Source organism: Lates calcarifer, linkage group LG2 (genome assembly GCF_001640805.2).
Source record: "Lates calcarifer isolate ASB-BC8 linkage group LG2, TLL_Latcal_v3, whole genome shotgun sequence".
In the NCBI taxonomy this organism is placed as follows: domain Eukaryota; kingdom Metazoa; phylum Chordata; class Actinopteri; family Centropomidae; genus Lates; species Lates calcarifer.
Genome location: NC_066834.1, coordinates 8991984 through 9011127, shown reverse-complemented (window position 1 = coordinate 9011127; position 19144 = coordinate 8991984). Strand labels below are relative to the sequence as shown.

At 41.3% G+C, this 19144-nt stretch overlaps 1 protein-coding gene across 8 annotated transcripts in view; it reads right to left on the bottom strand.

Moving 5' to 3' along the window:
* Positions 1 to 725: 725 nt before the first annotated feature.
* Positions 726 to 19144, bottom strand: part of myo9aa (myosin IXAa) — a 97466-nt gene continuing 79047 nt past the window's right edge. For 4 of the 8 annotated variants that reach the window (XM_018683465.2, XM_018683464.2, XM_018683469.2 and 1 more), the window contains 26 exons: positions 18918 to 18998; positions 18621 to 18731; positions 15874 to 15996; positions 14570 to 14719; positions 13670 to 13986; positions 11408 to 13183; positions 10693 to 10795; positions 10248 to 10463; positions 9091 to 9188; positions 8810 to 8937; positions 8404 to 8624; positions 8088 to 8204; positions 7724 to 7912; positions 7350 to 7400; positions 7023 to 7134; positions 5850 to 5911; positions 5365 to 5557; positions 5106 to 5234; positions 4863 to 4968; positions 4629 to 4760; positions 4171 to 4294; positions 3940 to 3987; positions 3181 to 3201; positions 2735 to 2943; positions 2469 to 2611; positions 726 to 2355 (listed from right to left, as the gene is read on the bottom strand). In XM_018683465.2, coding sequence (XP_018538981.1) covers positions 1856 to 2355; positions 2469 to 2611; positions 2735 to 2943; positions 3181 to 3201; positions 3940 to 3987; positions 4171 to 4294; positions 4629 to 4760; positions 4863 to 4968; positions 5106 to 5234; positions 5365 to 5557; positions 5850 to 5911; positions 7023 to 7134; positions 7350 to 7400; positions 7724 to 7912; positions 8088 to 8204; positions 8404 to 8624; positions 8810 to 8937; positions 9091 to 9188; positions 10248 to 10463; positions 10693 to 10795; positions 11408 to 13183; positions 13670 to 13986; positions 14570 to 14719; positions 15874 to 15996; positions 18621 to 18731; positions 18918 to 18998 — 5460 coding nt within the window. In that variant the 3' untranslated portion in view covers positions 726 to 1855. The remainder of the gene's footprint in view (positions 2356 to 2468; positions 2612 to 2734; positions 2944 to 3180; positions 3202 to 3939; positions 3988 to 4170; positions 4295 to 4628; positions 4761 to 4862; positions 4969 to 5105; positions 5235 to 5364; positions 5558 to 5849; positions 5912 to 7022; positions 7135 to 7349; positions 7401 to 7723; positions 7913 to 8087; positions 8205 to 8403; positions 8625 to 8809; positions 8938 to 9090; positions 9189 to 10247; positions 10464 to 10692; positions 10796 to 11407; positions 13184 to 13669; positions 13987 to 14569; positions 14720 to 15873; positions 15997 to 18620; positions 18732 to 18917; positions 18999 to 19144) is intronic. The other 4 variants (XM_051075054.1, XM_018683470.2, XM_051075061.1 and 1 more) reach the window with 4 other exon arrangements.

Here is a 19144-nt window from a genome sequence, read left to right as displayed (position 1 = left end):
AAGTAAATTTAAGTGTTACTTCGGTAAAAGTGAGTGAGTATAATCAGGAAAATGTACTTAAAGTATCAAAAGTAAAAATAGTCAATGAAGAAAAATGCAGCAGTAATACTGTACATTAAAACATTTTACTGTTGTAGTTGAGGTGCCACTACATTCTAACTATTAGAAGGCTTTAACCAATGATTATTGTAATTATGGATTTATCTGAGAAGCTGGTATAAAATGGGAATTTTATATGATAGGCCTGTCCTGTGTAGGTGATTTTTTTCCCTTCTTAACTATGTTGTTTTGTTTGCTGCTTCCATTCCATGCAGCGGTCTTAAATGCTGTTTATGTCCTGTCGTTGTCTTTTAGCCTTTTAACTTTGTAAAACACAGCCCTGTGTTTGATGAAAATCACTTTGTGTTTTACAGAGTGCTTGAAAAATACTGATGTTCTCTGTGCTGTCCATGCTGGCTCACTGTCACACATCCTGGCTTACTGGGACCCTTGATTATTATGGAGCCATTATTAATGTTATTAGTAACATGTCAAAATGAGTTATCAGTAACAAGTAAAAATGTCTGCAGTATAAGTGGCCTAATATGTCATCTACTCTGTCATTAGAGGAGTTTGCATTTTAAGTTGGTTAACTATGTCAACACAGGCATGAAAAATAGACAAAATGAAAAAAGACACTTCAATGACAAAAACCTAAGCTTACTCATCAATAACCACAGGAGACATTGTGCTTTTATGTTCTCGCTTTGTTGCTATTGAGCAAACACTTTATAGACAGGAGGTGGGGGTGGGTTTGGGAGCTGGGGGTTAACAACAGATTTCAAGAATAGAATGGCATTTGTCCACTATACTGTACATATGACCTGTACTGTACATTACAATAGTTGTATGGCTGTTAAGCAGTGAATGCATGGATTTTATACACATCCAACATTCTTTACAGAGCTGGGATCCCCTTGGCTGGAATACACACCAGCTTACTTGGTCCCTTTGATGGCGGTATTTCCCTTGTGAGGGGGAAAAAAAGCAGCACAAACTTAAAACACATGAAGTGGTTTTTTTTCTTTCTCACACATACGTACAGTCACGCATGAGCGCTTGGCACATGCAAACACACTCACACGTAAATCATCCACTGCCCAAATCCGTACATCTCTGTCCAAGATACTCAAAAAAAAAAAAAAAAAGATAAATATTTGACTTCAACTACCCAGCATAGGCTGGTGTTCCGGCTTTGTACAGTATTTATACCAGTATATTATATGCTATAAAGAATTTCTGTGACATTAAAATTTATTAAATAAGGGGGGAAATAAATTCATAATAACAGAGCAACCACTGCTTACACTCATTGTTATGAACTGTACTCATAAAGCAGCTAATAATGGAGAGCTTTAAGTTCACTGTAACATCGGTGATGCCTGATGTTGCCTGATTTCTTCTTATTTGCTGCAGTATGCTGCTTCAGCTTTCCAGCTCTGTAACATTCCCTGATGCTGAGTGGTCTTCGGCATATTCCAACATTCCCTTTTCTCTGTCCTCCTGCTCAGTGTGTCTCCTCTTGGCGCTGAGTAAAGAGCTGCCAAGGCACTGTGAGAGCATGGGTGGCAGTTTAGTCTACAGAAGAGGAGCCCTTCCACTGGTTCCCATCCCTCTGCCAAACATCTTCCCCCCTCTGGAGGTGGAAACACTATACATGGCACTTGGGGACACTTCTTTGCAGACTTCAACAAAGAAAGGCTAAGCAAGAGTGCTTTGAGAAGTGGAGATGAGTCGCCACTACGTTACCTCCCACTGAGAACATATATGCCTGCCAGGAAGTTGGGTAGGGAGTGCTTTGGTGTCCCAGTGTCCTTCATACCATGAATTCATTACTGCCATACAATACCAGCTGCTGTGGTATGTCTGGTGGGTCCCTGCCATGGCCACCGCCATCTCTGGAGTGCCTCAGGGTTGAATGCTTCGCCCCCTTAAGTTTCTGTTTGCCCTTCTCTGGATTGAAGGTGCCTCGGCTGGTATACTGGGGCCTTTCGTCATACGCCCCTTCCTGATCTCCTGTAGGGCTGCCGTCTATGCTGTCCGATCGGGAGGCTTGAGATGCACTTATAGCCTGGGACTGGGACTGTGATGGACTTGAGCCGAGGGAGGGAGACTTGGAGTGGAAACGAAAGCGGCGGGCAGTGGCAGAGGAGGAAGAAGGCGACGGGTGGAAGTGTGATGAAGACGAGTAGGAGGAAACACTGGAGCATGAGTCAACAGAGTCCAGAGACTCAGGCTGTCGGTAGAGAGCGCGGCGTCGGGGGCTCTTCCCGTCAGATCTCCGAGGCCAGGGGGAAGTCAACACTGGACCTCTTTCTGCAATGAAAGGCAAAGATAGGTCAAGTTTTTTATTTTTTCATCTTCTCGAATATACATTACAAACATTGCTAACTGAAAGGTGTGGTTTGATATCCTGTATAACAACATACCAGAGAAATCAGAAATGGTTCCCTCAGAGTCAACATTGAGGTTTTCAGAGCTGTCAGCTGTACCGATAGAGGCCTCTGACTCCAGGGTCTCATCATCTGATGCTCGTGGCTCCAGAGTCAGCATTTCAAAAGTCAACTCCTCTCTGCAGAGGCAAACAATATCCAGATTACTTCTTCTTTTCTTCAAAATAGTTACAGTGCTAATACCCTGTTTTAAGGCCTTAACAGCTCATGCAACATTTTCGTAACACTTTAAGTGAGTTTACTTCTCTTTCTGTAGGCTTTCAATTTGCTCTGTCAGCACTCTCTCCTCCTGCTGCATGGCTGCCTGCTGATGCTCTGAGATTTCCGTAAACGAGTCCGCTCCCTCTTCACCACCGCTCTCTTCTACCACAGCGGTGGCCACAGGTGGCAGCCGGGGACTCACTGGAGGCGAAGGCGTGTGGTAGCTTAGTCGCTGTATGTGACCTTTTCCCTGAGAAACAAATCAAGGGCAGAATTTTTTATTCTCACTTACTGAATATTGCATTTGTGCTAAAAAAAAAAAAAAAAAGTGCATTTCACCACTCATCACTAACAAGAAGCTACTCACTCACACATGTAGTGACTGAACCACACGAAATGACCAGCCAAGTTTAAAAACAATACAGTAGCACTAGAAGGAATGAACAAACTCAGAGATGGGTACAACACAATGATACACAAACTTTACCTTTTTAGCTGCATTTGGTTGCTTAGAGAATAAGTGAAAGGCAAAAGGAATAGGAATCAGTGATTCCAGGAGTTTTAAAACCGCAGTCTAGTGTCTCAGTCTGTCAATTCTAGCGACTGATTCTCTGCCTAAATTTATCCTCTTCTAACTGAGTTTCTTAGTTCTTAGAAGAGAAGCAGTAACAATATCCCTGTCATTATATTCTCTAAGGAAATGCCCAGTGATGTTCCTCTACGGGCTAATGAGAAAACAAGTTTTGATAATGCTGTCACATTTTATCCAGAGACGGCAGTGATAAAAATAGCATCACAATTTCCAATTTCCTGTTCTGGATTCCTTATGATAGTGAGACACAGATGTAAGCTCTTTGGGCAGAATTTGCTTAAAATCTATAAAAGTTTAAAACTAGATTTTAAGTCATAGAATATGCTGAAAATATTCACTTTGCATGTTCCATACTACACATACATAATGTGAATCTAACTGGAAGCAGCTGCATGATTGCATAATGTCTTTACTTTCATCCACAAAAGACAGATAAGGAATAACAGTCTGATAAAATAAGAAATCAAACTAAAGGAAACGCAATTACGCAAGGAATGTAATTAAGGACAAAGTAAAATGATGACTCATGCTTTAGGGATGAAGAAGACAGATGTTAATATTTGAAGAAATAAGACTGTACAGTGATCAGTACCACAACAACATCACCAATGGATGATGGTTTGGGGATGTAATCCATGGTGTGTGTATACATACCATAGTGCGTGCTATGCTCATAAATCTAACAGCTATTAGTACGGGTCTCTGGGTAAAAGAAGGGACAGGTTAGGAAGGAGAATCTGGAGAGGAGAAAAACTGCTTAGAAAGGAGGAAATCAGGGAAGATATGGAACTGAAGGAGTTGGCTCAGGTAGATTTAACAATGAGTCACTGTAAATATGTGATTCTGATAACAGTGGGATTAGTCGGTCATACTATTTGATCTTACCATCGACCGTCGAATGAGGGTCAGTCTGCACTTGGCCTTATTTTCAGCAAACTCCAGGGTGTTGATGTCCTTTAGTCGTACTTTGTACTTATTCATCTGTTCACAAATGATAAGTTCTACACACCTATGGAGATAAAAAAGTAAAGTAAAAAATATTTTATATCTGTATGCAGTATGTGCCTCATATATTCCCTCATTTTTTTTCTGTCAGGAATCCCTTTGGAAACAGAAAACAAATTCATGCACCCATCCCATTCATTTTATCCATCATTGTTATGGAAATGTGCAGCAAAGCGAGCCAAATTACACATTATTGTACTGAATGGATGATGATAGAATTTATGTTGATTAACTAGACTGACACCAGGCTGTTCTGCTACAATGACAGTAAACATGTTTGCTTGCCACTCATCATCCCCCTCTTCTCAAAAATGTTTTAAAAAATAAAATATTCTTACGCAGTCGTCTTGCTGATGTCCTGGACACTCTGCAGTGGATCAATGGTGTCAGGACAGCGCAGGATACAGGGAGCAAAAACTATAGCCAAGGCATTAGCTGACATACGGTTTGTCTCCTCTTGCAAGGCGATCCTAAAAGCATGAAGTCAGTATTAGAGTAGTCTATCAGAAAGGAAACACAACAGTCTTGTGTATTAATCCTCCTCTTAGATCAAGAACAGATTATTTTATTACCTGACAAGATGAAATATGAGGCGTTCCAGAGTGTTCAGGTGAGTTCTGCTTAGTTGGTCTATAACTGAGTACACGCCTCTGATCATTTCCTTTTTATCCTGCAAACCTGGAGAGGCATCCCCACAAGATAAATCACCACTTGTTGTTACAGCAAACAAACATATCTTCTGCACTTTGCAATAAGAAATTGTTTGAAGCACTTGAAAGCATAACAGAGTTGGATTCATGATGCTGACCACTCACCCATGGCACGTATAAACTCCTCATACAGCTCAAAGGTCATCAGAGGATTAGGCAGGTCTCTCAGCCACTGCTTGAAAACGCTAGCGATGACATGGATGTTGTAGTCATCCAGATTCATGTTGTCCACATCTGTACAGTAACAAGGAGAATGCAGACAAAATCACATGTAATTCCTTTCCTGCCCATGTTTCTCAGCTTCAAAATCCAGCTCACACCATTCACCACCATTCCATTAGCTACAAGCCATGGCAAAAGTTACCTGTGTCGAGTCCCTGCTTGAGTTCCTTAATTTTGTTGGTGGAGCCTGATTTTCTGTATATTCCTTCCGTGTAGAGGCCATGCATCTCAATGTAGTTGATAAGCTTCTCCACTACCAGAGGCACTGTCCTCTCGTCATTAGTCAGACGAGAAACTTCCACTCCAAACTGTCTGGAGGAAAGCTCTGGATCAAACTGTTCACAGATACAGACATGATATACTCGGATTAACACGTAAGCATTTGTGTATTTATTCATGCAGAAACATATGTGCAGCAATAAAAAGAAATTTTTTAAAATGCATACAAAACTTGGCAATGCCCCACCACACACACAAATGTCAGCCTGCTAAGTACTAACTTTTAAGAACTATTACTTCCAGTGTATTAGGTGACAGAAATAGCACTGGCTGCTGTACATAAACCCACAGTAATACAATTTACGTCATGGGACATTATTGTGTGGGTACACAATATGGCCGACTCACCTTCTTACTGCATTTGGTGGTCGTCTTCTGGCAGCACTTTCTGTGGCAGGCATACCGGCACACTGGATGGACACAGCCAGAGAAATCAAACAGGTCATTTCCATTATCAACAGAAAGGCAGTGCCTCCTCATTATTTAGCAAAAGTTGGGACAAAAGAAAAAAAAAAAACTGTTATCACTTGAGAGACCAAAGCAGCATTGGCTGGTATGAAGAAAACATCCTGTGTGAATAAAGGACAAACTGTGTGGAGAAATCTCTGGAGACACAGAGCCACAGACCCCATGAGTCCAGTTGAAAACAATCTGATTAGGGCTGAGGGGGAGAGAGAGGGTGGGGCTCGCTCTCAGGCCAGACTACTCGGCCTCAGACACTGTGTGTCTGTGTGTGTGTGTCTGTGTGTGTGTGTCTGTGTGTGTACAAGTTCATGTAAATGTCTGTGTTAATGTGAGGGCTGTTTGTGTGTGCATTTGGGGTCAAAAAGATTTGAAACGATAAGCAATTTCTTCTACAGCACACTGTCTGACAGTAAATTCATTTCATCACATAGCTAACAATCTGGTGTTGGTTACATAAGAACAATGTGGGCTGCATGAGTGAGCGAGTGAGTGTTACAGTTCCTACACTCACTGACATCAATTTTAAGGACATTTCAGTTCCTTGCATATCTCACTACCAAAACTCCATTAGGTGAAATTTAAAGTCTAGAACCTGTTTCATTGTTTCCACTAAAACCTGTTTTACAAGTAAATCAGAGATTCCTTTTACTTTTGTTAACGTCAAATAAGGAAACTCTAGAAAAACCTTTTTTTAAGAACTATAGTATGAACCCAAATATCCATCACAGGGTTTTCTTCTGTATGTGAGATTGTGATGCATGTACAGGTAAACACATATTGCAATTTCAACATCACTTCTATTTGACAGTGTCAGATATATTGTTTTATCCGATCAACAGTCCAAAACCAAAAGATATAAAAAAACAACAAATCTTTACAGTTAAGAAACTAGAACCAGAACACCAGGATTTTTTCTTGATAACAATTACTTGATTATCAAAACTGTCGATGCTTCACTTTCTGTCAGTGTAAGATATATACATAGTAGATCTATGAAATTCAGAGATTCTCAGGTTCTGTCGAGTCCCTGGTGTAATATTTCATATGCACACTCACATTTGCACACACAGGCACGGTCCATCATCCAGATGAGCGATGAGCAGTATTCACAGTATGTAGGGATGCTGTACTGGGTGGACTTGAAAATGTGGCCATTATGTTCCTCCACCTGCAGAGAGCAGCAGAGCTCAGGTTCATCTGGAGTTCACTTGCATATTTCCTTTGACACATTTCTCTGTTTGTCTTTTTTTAAATAGCCTTTTCTTTTCTGGTCACTGGTGTGTTTATATCCTGTTACTCCAAAGAGCAAATGAAGGTGTAGAGGACTGGCTGTTAAAGCAAAGTATTGTCTTTCTTCTGTTCTGATCACGATCATGTACTCACAATGTCAGTGTCCTTTTTCCTCCGTTTTTTGCGTTCAGGTTTAGGAACCTGCTGTAGAGAAAAAACAAAACAAGGCAAGAAAACACTTAAATTTTAATGTTCAGTAGATAAATCACTCTATATGTAAGAATTAGACAATTACACTAACATGATGTATACCATAGATAAAATAACACTCTCAGAGACTCAAGTAAGCTTAAATAAAACTTTTTACACATCCAATTTCATCCACAACTATTAATACACATGTATGTACGTTACCCCAAATTAATTCAAATGAGTATAAAACCCGTTTAAACAGTCTGGATATCATTCAAAATGCATAACTGTGTCTAATTACCTGGGCTGTCAGGAGACTATTAATGTGTCTTTACCTTGCTGAGTGTGCTGTCCAGAGGTTTGTACTCAGTCATGAACTCATCCAGGAAAACTTTAAAGGTGTTGACCCACACCTTGACAGGAGACTCACTCCAGTCCCTCTGCTCCTGTCGCATGGTCTTCTCCAGGATGTGCTCAAACAGAGCGTAGAGGTCTTTGTAGCGGATACTCTTACCGTCATCCATCTAGGGAGGAAGATAAACCGCTACATTATCTGCTATCATGTAAAAAGTACTGTGATTTGATAAAAAATTTGCACTTCTTATCACTTTATCGCTAATATTTATAGATGGTGGCTATAATTTGAAAGAAAAAATTTCAGTCAATATAGATCATGTAAACAGTGGTGATGGTACTTACAGCCAGTGCAGTGGAGTAGGAGTTGAAGATGTTTAGACGGAATTCTTTCAAAGCCTTTTTAAACACAACATCCACCATGGTGTCCTTCTTACTGTCCTCTGTGTCCAAGTCGTTGATCTGAAATATGACACCACAGTCGTCTTAGCATGAATATGGACCACCTGAAGCTCGACAAAGATTAGTAAAAACTCAACACTCAAGTTCAAAAGTTTATTGTGTTCATCTGGAGTTAAATTTAGATGCTGACGTAAGACATATATTCATTGGTCTTTACCCCTAAGTATCAAGAGAATAAAAAGGGCATGTCTGGTCCCACCTTCTTCATAAGGAAGTCGTTCATGCTCCTGTAGTCGTTGGTGCAGGTGAGGATCTGCAGCGCGTCGTTTTGCCACTGGCCAGGTTCCAGGGCCACGCTGCTGATCTTAACACTGCGCCTCCGCTTCACCTTGGGAGATGGTTCCTTGTTCTCCTTCAAGTCTCTGAACCCTCGATCCAGCGTTAGATCAGGACTGCAGGGGGGTGACATGTTTTCCTGACCTGGTGTGTGGAAGAGAACTGCAGTCAGTGAAACTTGATTCACAAATTAAAAACACAGACTCAAATGAATTTCAGGTGCATTCAAATATAAAAATCTGTATTTCAGCATCCAATTACTCTTATTGTGTTATTTTTGTTTCCATGAAAACTCTTGAAATTGATGTATTTGTTTAATTGTAACTCACCCTCTCCCAGCAATGGCCCAGTGTCTCCATAGTCTCCATCCAGGGAATCAGCCCCGCAGATCAGCTTTTCTCTCGATGTCTTCTTATCCCCGTACTTGGTCTTACCCCAGAAACGCATCCTGCGCACCCTGTTCAAAATTACATACATTGATAAAAATAAACATGTGATCAAAGTGTAAATAACTTTAACTGTGTCTTTAACAACACCTATTAAAACTAAAACAGTAAGAAAAAATGTTTAGGTAAACCTCTGAATGTCAGCAACGCTAAGACGAACAAACCTTCCATCTTGTGAATTCTTGCGCATTGAGTCCACTTTTCCCAGATCTCCTGATGACATGGCTTTGTGCATCTTCTTCTGTTCCTCGGAGCTTGCAGGCTGAAACAACATCAGGTGGAATAACATAGCAATAAAAGCAAAATTGAAGAAAAGCCTCCCTATTATGTATTTCCATGTTGTCTTGTATATTATGAACTGAGAACAAGTCCAAGCCAATAGGTGGCAGCATCATATCAGTGGAGCTGCTTCACCTACAATATACATTTACCAGAGCTCAAACTTCTTCTATGCATCAGTAAAAGTGTAAATGCTACTTAAAGAGATCATGATATCACAAAGCAATAGCACAACAAATGATACTTATGGAAAATTCATTCTTAAAGACAAACAGTTCATTACTGAGAAAGATTACAAAATATGGAGAAACATTTTTCCCAGGAGAAGAACCAGTCAAAGACAGGAGTTTAGGTGATAAAGAAAGCCAAGAGTGAATGATGACCCTTTTTGAAATATTCTCCAGGTCCTACTAGTCTTTAGTGCTATGTGATGAGAGAGGAAATATAACAAAGTGACATGCAAATATTGTTAAAGAACCAGGAGGGAATAACAGCTGTGAGAGAAAGAGAAGCCAAACCATGTTAGAAAAGCAACTATGTTAAAGATTTAATGTTTTAAGGAAGAACACATTTCAAAAACTGCATCCGTCATGATGTCAAATCAATATTCATTGTTAATAATAATTTCTAGAGGGGTTGTAAAACCAATAAAGTATTGGATTTCTGGTTGTTTGACAGCCTTGGGTTCAAACCTTTAAAAATTTATATTAAAATCTGTATCATACAGAAAATCACTGCACATTCATCCCTCTATTGGTGAGAAAGTGTTTATGTTTTATTACACAACATGACAATGTTTAGCAGGTATTTAATTATGCCTTGGAAATAAATACCTGTCTTGAAATACTTTTGAAATGTCTTCCACCCTCATGAAATGTTATTGTACAGTTTTAGAAAACACAAGGTTTGTTGGAGCTCAGTTTGAGTCAGAAGTGTGATGCAGATCTACGCTCTCTCTGCTGAATTGGGTTAGAAATGTCTAAGAGAAGACACGCTGCAGAATGTAGAGAGGGCCACTGTTGGCTTGGATTGCGCCCGTTACCATGTCTGAGTCACTGAAACAGGACTCCCGCAAGCCTGCCTCCGTGGAGCTCTGTTTGGAGAGGGGTAGGGTGTAATGACGGGGGCTGAGGGGGCTGTTGGCGTCATAATCATCCTCGTCTGAATCGCCCCCATGTGAGAGGATGGGGGCGCGGGTGAGGAAGTCGGAGCGGGTCCGTGCCATTCTGGCTTTCTTTTTTTGGCCCGCTCTGCCAACCTGGAGTTTACCAGAAGTGATAACAGCATGTTTAAAAGGTGCTTTAATCTGCTGAAGAGCTTCAATGCACTTTGTTCTTCTTGTAGGTCAGCTGTGTCGGTTTCAGTGTAAGATTGGGAGCCAAGATTCATTAATTCATTCAGAAAACAAAAAGGCACTCCTGCAAAATTGCAAACACATGCTCTGTATCTGTTTTCTGAAAAAGAAAACAAGGACAGAAATTACTTACATCTCGTGCTTTTGTTCCTTTAGAAGGCTTGGGGACGGGTGTGGGTGATTCTCTTGAAACGGACACAGGTGTTTCTTCAGTGACAGCAGCATCACTGTCAAACCTGATGGTCAAAAAGAGGACAACATGAATATAAAGAGTCATGGTTATTAATTTAATGAATTCAAATACCATAATTTTCTGATTATAAGCCGCTACTTTTTTCACATGCTTTGAACCTTGCGGCTTAAACAATGATGCGGCTAATTTATAGATTTTTACGGGCTGATGAACTTCATGCCGGCAAAACATTTAGCCTTGTCACATCAGACCAATGAAATTACCGAACAGGTCACAGTGGACCAATGAAACTTTTCGAATTAGATCAAACGCACTCACATTAAATTCTTCAGAACAGTCATTTTGCGCTTAATGCACACACCCTCATGGAAAACACACTAAGAGTGAGTCAATGAAATTTTCGTTGAATACACAATTAAAGCCCTGATGATAAGAATGTTTACGTGACTATTGCATCTTTTAAGTTGGTCTAACAGTATAGTTTCAGAAAAATTCGCTACTCGCAATGAAAACTGTTGTAATCTATGTTACTTTTAGCTAATTCATCTCCCTGCATCTAATCCATAGTGTGAGGTAGTGCCTACAACAGTTCAATTGGTACTTTAGATTTTTGTTCTAACCCAAAAAACTAGCATTGTAAGTATTCATTACTCACTTTGTAAATGTTACTTTGTCCTTTGGAGAGAAGAATATGTTGCCTTTATCCGTCATACTAACTGTGGTGCCTTGATTACTTGGTGGCTTCTTAACAGCCGTTATTGTTACTCTGGTTCCTCCTCCATCTCTGGACTCCAGCGTGAGTTTGGGTGCCCAGCCCTCAGCAACATGCCTGCTCTCCATGCGTTTTTCTTTGGGAGGCGCAGCAGGTGGAGGAGGCAGCTGGGGGTGAGGGGTGCTGCCTTGGATGTCTACACCCGGGGGAGAGTGCACTGATGGAGCGGTGGAGTCTGACTGTGTTCTGACATGAGGAACTAGCCCTGCTGTTCTCTCAATCAGCAGGGAACTGGGTCTAAGGGGCTTGCCGGAGGTTGCAGTTGTGCCAATGTCTTGCCCGCCCTGTCGACTCTGCTGTATCCTGTGTAGAGCCTCTCCTCTTTGTTTCTCAAACATGTCTCTCTCATACTGGGCGAAGAAAAGGCGCTGCCGCTCCAGCACTTCTTTCTGTTGTCTTATCTGCTCCATCATCTCCTTTTCGTTCTGCTGTTGCTGATTACGCTGCCTCTCCTCTTTCTCCTCGTTCAGTCGCACAAGTTTCTCAATGACAGCCTGGTCAGCCTGAGGGACAGAGGTAGAAACGGGGACGGGACCTTGAGGCACAGTTGCTGGGCCTGGCTTTTGCGGTGATGGTGTCAACTCCCCTGTCTGGGCTGCAGAATCTCGAACCTCCACAGGGGGACGGACAATATCACTCAGCTCCTCGCTTAGTGGTGTTTCTTTTTGCATACTGATGACCACCACCACTGGTCGACGTGTTGACTCTCGTCGTTCTTTGAGAGGCTTGGTGACAGTGGAGGTGGTTGTGGAGACGGCTGCCTCTTTGCTCTGTTGAGGCTCTTCAGCAGGACGATGGGAGACGACTGTGCTGCCCTCACTAGCAGGGACGTAAAAGGTAGGGAGGTAGCTGTCAATTCTGGGCGGATGTGTGGGGGCAGAGGGGGCCGCGAGATCCATTTTGGTCTGGTCCTGGCTGCCTACATGGGCAACAGCATTAGAAACCCCTGCACTATGTGGTTCATCTGGCTTTGGGCTTGTGGAAACAACCTCTACACTGGGTTCAGGAGCTACTGGAGGAGGAGGTGAGCAGGAATCATCAATGTCTGTCAGTTCTTCTGTAGCCTTGGGTGGCTCTTCATCCATACTGAGAAGCTCAAAGCTGCCTTTTGAGCTCTGGCTGTCCGGCGTGCCCTGTGGTGAAGGAAGAGGCGGGGTTGCAGGGGGCACCAGCTCAACAGACCAACGGCGCTCCTCAGATGGGGATGAGGCTCCGCCGCTGATTGCTCGGACCTTGAGGAGCTCCAGGCTAAACTTGGCCTGCTCTAGCTCTCTCATCCGCCGGCTCTCTCTCTTGGCCCGAGTTTTCTGGCTGGGCTCGTCTAAAGTTCTAGCTCTCTCCCGCACCACCACGGTGGATGTCGGGATTGAAGCTGCTGCTTCAGTTAGCACTTTAGAGGAGCTCTCTTTTGTCCTAGCATGTTCTCTTCCTTCTGCTTCCTCCCCGACTGCGCCCTCATGGCTGCTTAAGATTTGGAGGCTCTTTTCTCGTTGCTCATAGGAACGATCCTCCCACGTGCTGAGGTCCAACCCCATGATCCTCTCAGGCGGCTCCTCCTCTTCTTCTGGTGAGAGACTCACCTGGCCATTCTGTAGCTGAAACTCCTTCTCCTGCTGCACCCTCTTCTCCCTCAGTCTCTGTTCTCTCAGCTTTTTGAAGCTGTCAATCAAAAAAAAAAAAAGATTACAATTTCCAGTTCTCACAATGTGTTTTAAACAGCTACAGTTATTTATAACAAGTTATAACTAGCTCAAGTATGCACCAAAGTTAGAGTCTGATATAAAAATTCTTGATCCCAGGAACAGCTCAGCTGATTGTAGAGCTGCTTTGGCTTGGACTGCTTGCGTCATGGCATGCTCTTACCAAGCCTGGTATGTTGCCACACTGAACAATGATCAAATACACTGCAGAAGCTGTGTGCAAAGATTAATCTGTTTTTTTCACCAGCTTGACAAAAATCATGCAGTCACCTACCCTTAGAAACTATTTTCAGAATACGGAGCGATTGTAAATTGCAACAGATTGTACTAAATTGCTTGCTTTTGTTAAACTTAACTCACTTCAACCTGAATTTTCTAGCAACAGAAAAAAGAACAGGTGTTACTGGTCAGGATAAGGTCCTTGGTGTTTTACAGTATGACTTACCTCTGCCTGGCAAGGTAGCCTCTGCAAATTGCCTGTAGTTGTACCACAGCGTTATACACACGCAAGTAGGCTTCTCTGGCTCGATGACAGCGCCAGGCTGTCTGAATAACCAGAGCTGCTGTGCACCGCCGATGGAGCCATAATCTCCATGCCCTTTGTAGCACCAGAGCAGCCTCCCTCCACAGCCTGAACCTCTGACGCTCCCTATAACCTCTCCAGTGTGTCTGCAAACACAAAGCTGCCCCCTGCTGGACATTAGGGTCATAGTCCTCCTCCTCCTCCTCCTCTTCTATGGACCGGTACAAACGCCACCATTTCTGTGAGAGGATAATGATAATGAGATTTTTTTTTTCATGATACTTGACATTTTTTCATGTTCACTGACTACAGCAACTCCATCATAAGTGTAAAGGTCTTTACTCAGTAATCTCAACTTTCTTTCACAAGACTGAAAAACCCCAACTTGACCGGATGATTCATTGAGTAACAAGATGATTTCAACTGTATTTGAGTTGGACTGTCACACAGATTTCAGATGAAATTTAAATTTAAGATACATTTCCAATTTAGGAACTTCAACTAAAAGAAAACTGTACTAAGACTGGGAAGTATTAGCAATATCTTTCCAATTATTATCACAATATTGAAAATGTACGTAAGATCATATACAGCATACCGTAATTCTTGATGCAACAAATTGTTACATTATCATGCATTTTCAATAAAAGAAACAAAAAAACAAAACAAAAAACAATAGCACATTTACTTGTTGGTTGGATTCATTAATTTGGGCAACAGGATTTTGTAAAACCATAAGCCATAAAAACAACTGAGAAAAAAATGACAGAAATGAAGGAGAAGGTTATAAAAGCAGTGATGATGAAAAGCACTATACTGTACCTGGATGCAGATTGCTGCGTCTCTCATCCTAACAAACTGTTTCCTCTCCAGCCGGGCTCTGAATCGCTGCTGCAGCATGATGATGAGTCTGAGAACTTCCCCGTGGAGTAAGGCCTGCAGCCGCTGACGCTCAGCCTCTCGCAAAAACACCTGAAGGGAGGGACCACGATGGAGTCAGCAAAGGGCAACACACACACTAATGAAGACAGAGGCTGTCCGGCTGCTTACAAAGGGATATACACACATTCTTTCAAAAAAAAAAAAAAAAAGGCCCACTCACAGTTACTCACAAGGGCACACACAAACCTCAGAAATCCCTGGCTGGATACATGGTCACAAGAATGCCAGGTATGATCCTCTAATTATATAGACAGCATCCCAAAGGCATGGACCCCACCATCATGCCTCATTCATAGTGTAGACTTACTCACACCAAATATGGGGCACAGTCTTCATTACATCCCTTTGCTGAGAGGATGCTTTCAGGTAATATGAGGTTATCCGCAACACTGTCCCATCCTAACTCTATTTATAGTGAGTGTAATTTAATAGTTTAATAAACTAACCAAGTTTTAGCAATTTAAAACCCCAAATTATTTACAATTTAAGTCTTGGAATGACAATTTCATGACTCTTACGAGCCTTAACATGCAGCAGCACACAATATAATATAAAACATTTAATAACATGCAATATAATGAGCCAAAACACTTTCTTTTCCCCAATGTCAGCAAACAATGATATAAAAAATATCTAGATCTATATCTAAATAGTCACCAAAACGCTGTTTTGTCTTTCTGTATCATCTGGACTATGTTTTGTGACTGTATTTAACTCACCAAACTGTGATATTCTTCTTACGTTTCCACTGAAGTAGCTGTAAAACTTTTTTTTTCAAATCATATGTTTTTGTCTTTGTATTTATTCTAAAACTTTACGCAAGCCATATCAAACTCAGACTGTAAAATATTACGAACCAGACATCCTTTTTTTTATTTAAATGACTGCACCACTAGATCACATTGAATATTTTACATGTCATATTAATCAATTTAACTGTCACTAAATATTGATGGAAGCTTTGGGATAAACAAAATCTAAGCATACTTTCTGAGAGCTGAACAAAGCATGATTGCGTAACATTAATTTCTAATGTTGAACAAATTACTGACATTTTTGTACAGTACAGGAGATCAATTAATTATACTGTGCAATATTAAAAACAGATGTCATGTTTTACTGAATTTGTTTATCATTTGATTAAAAAGAACAGCACAGAGGGCAGGAGAGGGCAGGGTAAATACCATTGTCTTTCCCACTTGGTACCCATCTGGCTCCAGGTTTAGTTGGTCCAGACACTGCTGGATGCCCTCTCTGGTGGCACTGGTGCCCTCTGGGAGTAGCACACGGAAGTGATGAACAAAATCCTATCAAGAGAACAAAGAATAGTGTTTAATTAAAATTAATAATATAATTAAATATATTAAATGTGTTTATTGCCAGACAGAGTCTGTTCTGAATTTTATGTTTGTGTCATGAGCAGAAGATTTCTGTACACTAATGTGTCTGACAAATGGTTTATGTCAGTGAATCTGTTAAAGCCATCAGTTTTTCTAAAACTGATTCCAACACAGGATTTATCCGTTGTACACATGCTGGCCCTGAATTTGACATATAACTCTTGACCAGCACCAGATACTCAAGCAGCCTCTTGTAGCATCGTTGAGCAGGAAAAAAAAACTGTCAAGGCACATGTGGTTTCAGGTAAAAGTCCATGCTGTCCACATTTGCAGGGGTTCAAACATCATGGCATAAATATGCTCAACTCCCACTCTTCAAACTGAGGCCCATTGTTTGAACTCAATACGCTCTGCACCCTGGGCTGTAGGGGGTGGATAGGGAAACAGATGCTGTGTTTATACAATTACAAGCATGGGGAGTGTTTCAGAGACCCAAGGACAATGGAGAGGCTCTGTTCTGAAGAGTTGGGAAACAGCGGAGTCCTCCAAAGTGATACTGTGCCCAAGATATTTCTCATTAGTGCTGACCGCAGCACTAAATATGTTTGTAGGAATTTGTGGTAAATGACGATGTCTAATGCTAAAATTATTAGAGTGAGCTCATCAAAACAGTCACAGTTTTATAAGCTCTGCTCTTTGACATGCAGATTTTACACTAAAAGGCCAGTCCACAAAAATAACAAAATATACACTGTAGTGTCATTTTTATATTTGTTTGCAAATGCTGGTGGTAACTATTTTCCAGTGGTGGAAGAAGTACTCAATACAATAATCTGAAAATAATTCATTTCAAGTAAACATTGAGTATTCAAAATCCTAGGTCAGTAAGAGCATAAAAGTAAAAACGTCAAATAAAAATACTAAGAATAATGGCCTCTGTGACTGATGTCTATTTTGTTGTTGTTGTAAATTAAGTGCAATACTTCGGTAAATGTGTGTAGTTACTTTCCACAGCTGCAAATTTCTAGTCAAATTGAAAAATAGCTGAACTGTCCACAGCAAGGTCTGTGGATTAGCCTCAATAACTGGGACACTGTTTCTGGATGGAGTCAATGACTCAGAAATGGCTCATTTTCAATGCATTAGGCGCCATAAATAAAATTCCATTACGCTGACTTTATCTGGGAGGCAGCAGGAGTCTTAGCAGTGAAGATCTCAGAACCCCAGCTAATAAAACCTGAACTATCTGCACAGTTACTATAGATGTTTACGTGGAAAAATAAGTTAGGATTTGGTGAAGTTACTCCACAACAAACCAGCACAGTGACTTAACCTTTTCCCAAAACCTTGACATCACAAGACTGGCAAGAATGAACATTTAAAACCACTAAATGGAAACTGATTGTAAGAAAAAACTGGAGTGGGAGGGAGCCCACATTTACTGTCCAAAGACTCCTTTCCAATCAGCACTTAACATGATCTGCTTTATTAGTCATACAGTATTTCTCACAGGGTTGACATCATTCTTGTGAGAGCCAGTGTGGTTAAGATGGCTGCCACCTCACATCCCTCATAGCTCCCTCCTGACACAGAACACAGTGAATTCCGGCTCAAACATCATCAGCGACATGTCTCCTGGACATAAAATTTACTTCACTGGCACTTGGAGCACATGGAAACCTGAGTGTTGAAGTTTTGGGACGTGAGCACTGAGACTGATCAGTGCATCTGTGTTCTGGCCTGCATACGCCTTCACAGAGGGAACATGTTAATGTGATCTGCTGCTTAACTCCTTTCACCATTTGGCTTACTGAGTGTTTGCTTCCTGGAAAGCATCTTGCCTGGCAAAAAAAAAGTGGATCAAGTAGGTCTGTTATAACTATCAGGAAACAAACACCGTCTAAAGGGAAACTCCACCAATTATACACATAAAAGTCACTAGTCATGGTTAGCACTACTCAGCCTGTGAAAACTGATTTATAATGTCTTCTGTGGCTCTGGAGGAGCTCTGACATGTGTGAACAAATAATTCTCCGGCTGGGGCTGGAGACAATAATCTTTTAACGAAAAGCTGAGTTGTAAAATGGTATTGTGGAGTCAAATGTGTGGAGTCAAACATGTAGGTATTTACTAGGCATAGAGGGTCTAATGAAAAGATGCTATTCATTTAGTATGGGAGCTGGAGTTCCGAATATTTTTAAAGCTTGACCCAGAAAAAAGTCCAGATATCTTCAGAGTCATCACCATTCTTTTCATAATTTAATGTAATTCACAATGTATGGACTGCCACCAGTGGTGGACAAAATACGTGAGTAAAAGTAGACAGAGCAGTACACCATTTTAATAATACTCCAGTACAAGTTAAAGCAATCAAAGTCTTACTTAAAGGGGCTACTTGTAAGTTTTCTCTGCCACCGAACATGGTTTTTGAGAGCAGGTGGTGGTGATGTATTTGTTTATCTTCCACTTCTTGTCTGTTTCTTCCTTTGTTATTTACAGTTTTAAATATAAAATAATATAAAAGATAGTTAGGCAAATCTGGTATAAGATGTTTAAAGAGCATCTACAAGGTGTAAGTGTGTGTATGTTACCTTAAAACTGTACTTGATGTTGTAGCCCGACTGCCGAATGCGCACAGTCTCCAGCATACCTGTGTAACGCAGCTGCCTCAGGACCAGGTTATCGTTAAACCGTAAGGGCAGCTGAGAGAGAACGACAGGAGAGGGAAGAGCGACAGGCAGCAGAGGTTAGAGAGGGAAGAAGGGGAAATGATAAACAGCTCTAAAAAAGAAAAAAAAGTTCAAACTTCAAAGGAAATGAAAAATGCTTTGAAAACTAAACCCAAACAGTCAAAGAGGCTGTTTCAGTCTGGAGGGAGCACACTGTACCTTCTCAGCATTGGAACGGATGCACTTGACAAAATAAGGCTCAGACTGACCCAGAGTCTCCATTAGCTTATTGAGGGAGGCCTAAATAATAAGACACAAAAACAAGACATCAGATTTGACACAAAGTCAGAATATAACAAGCTATGGCTCACAGCTTTTGTTGCTCCACAGTTGGATGACAGGCAGCAGACAGAGTCAGGTGGCTCTGTCAGCTGTGAATAACTGTT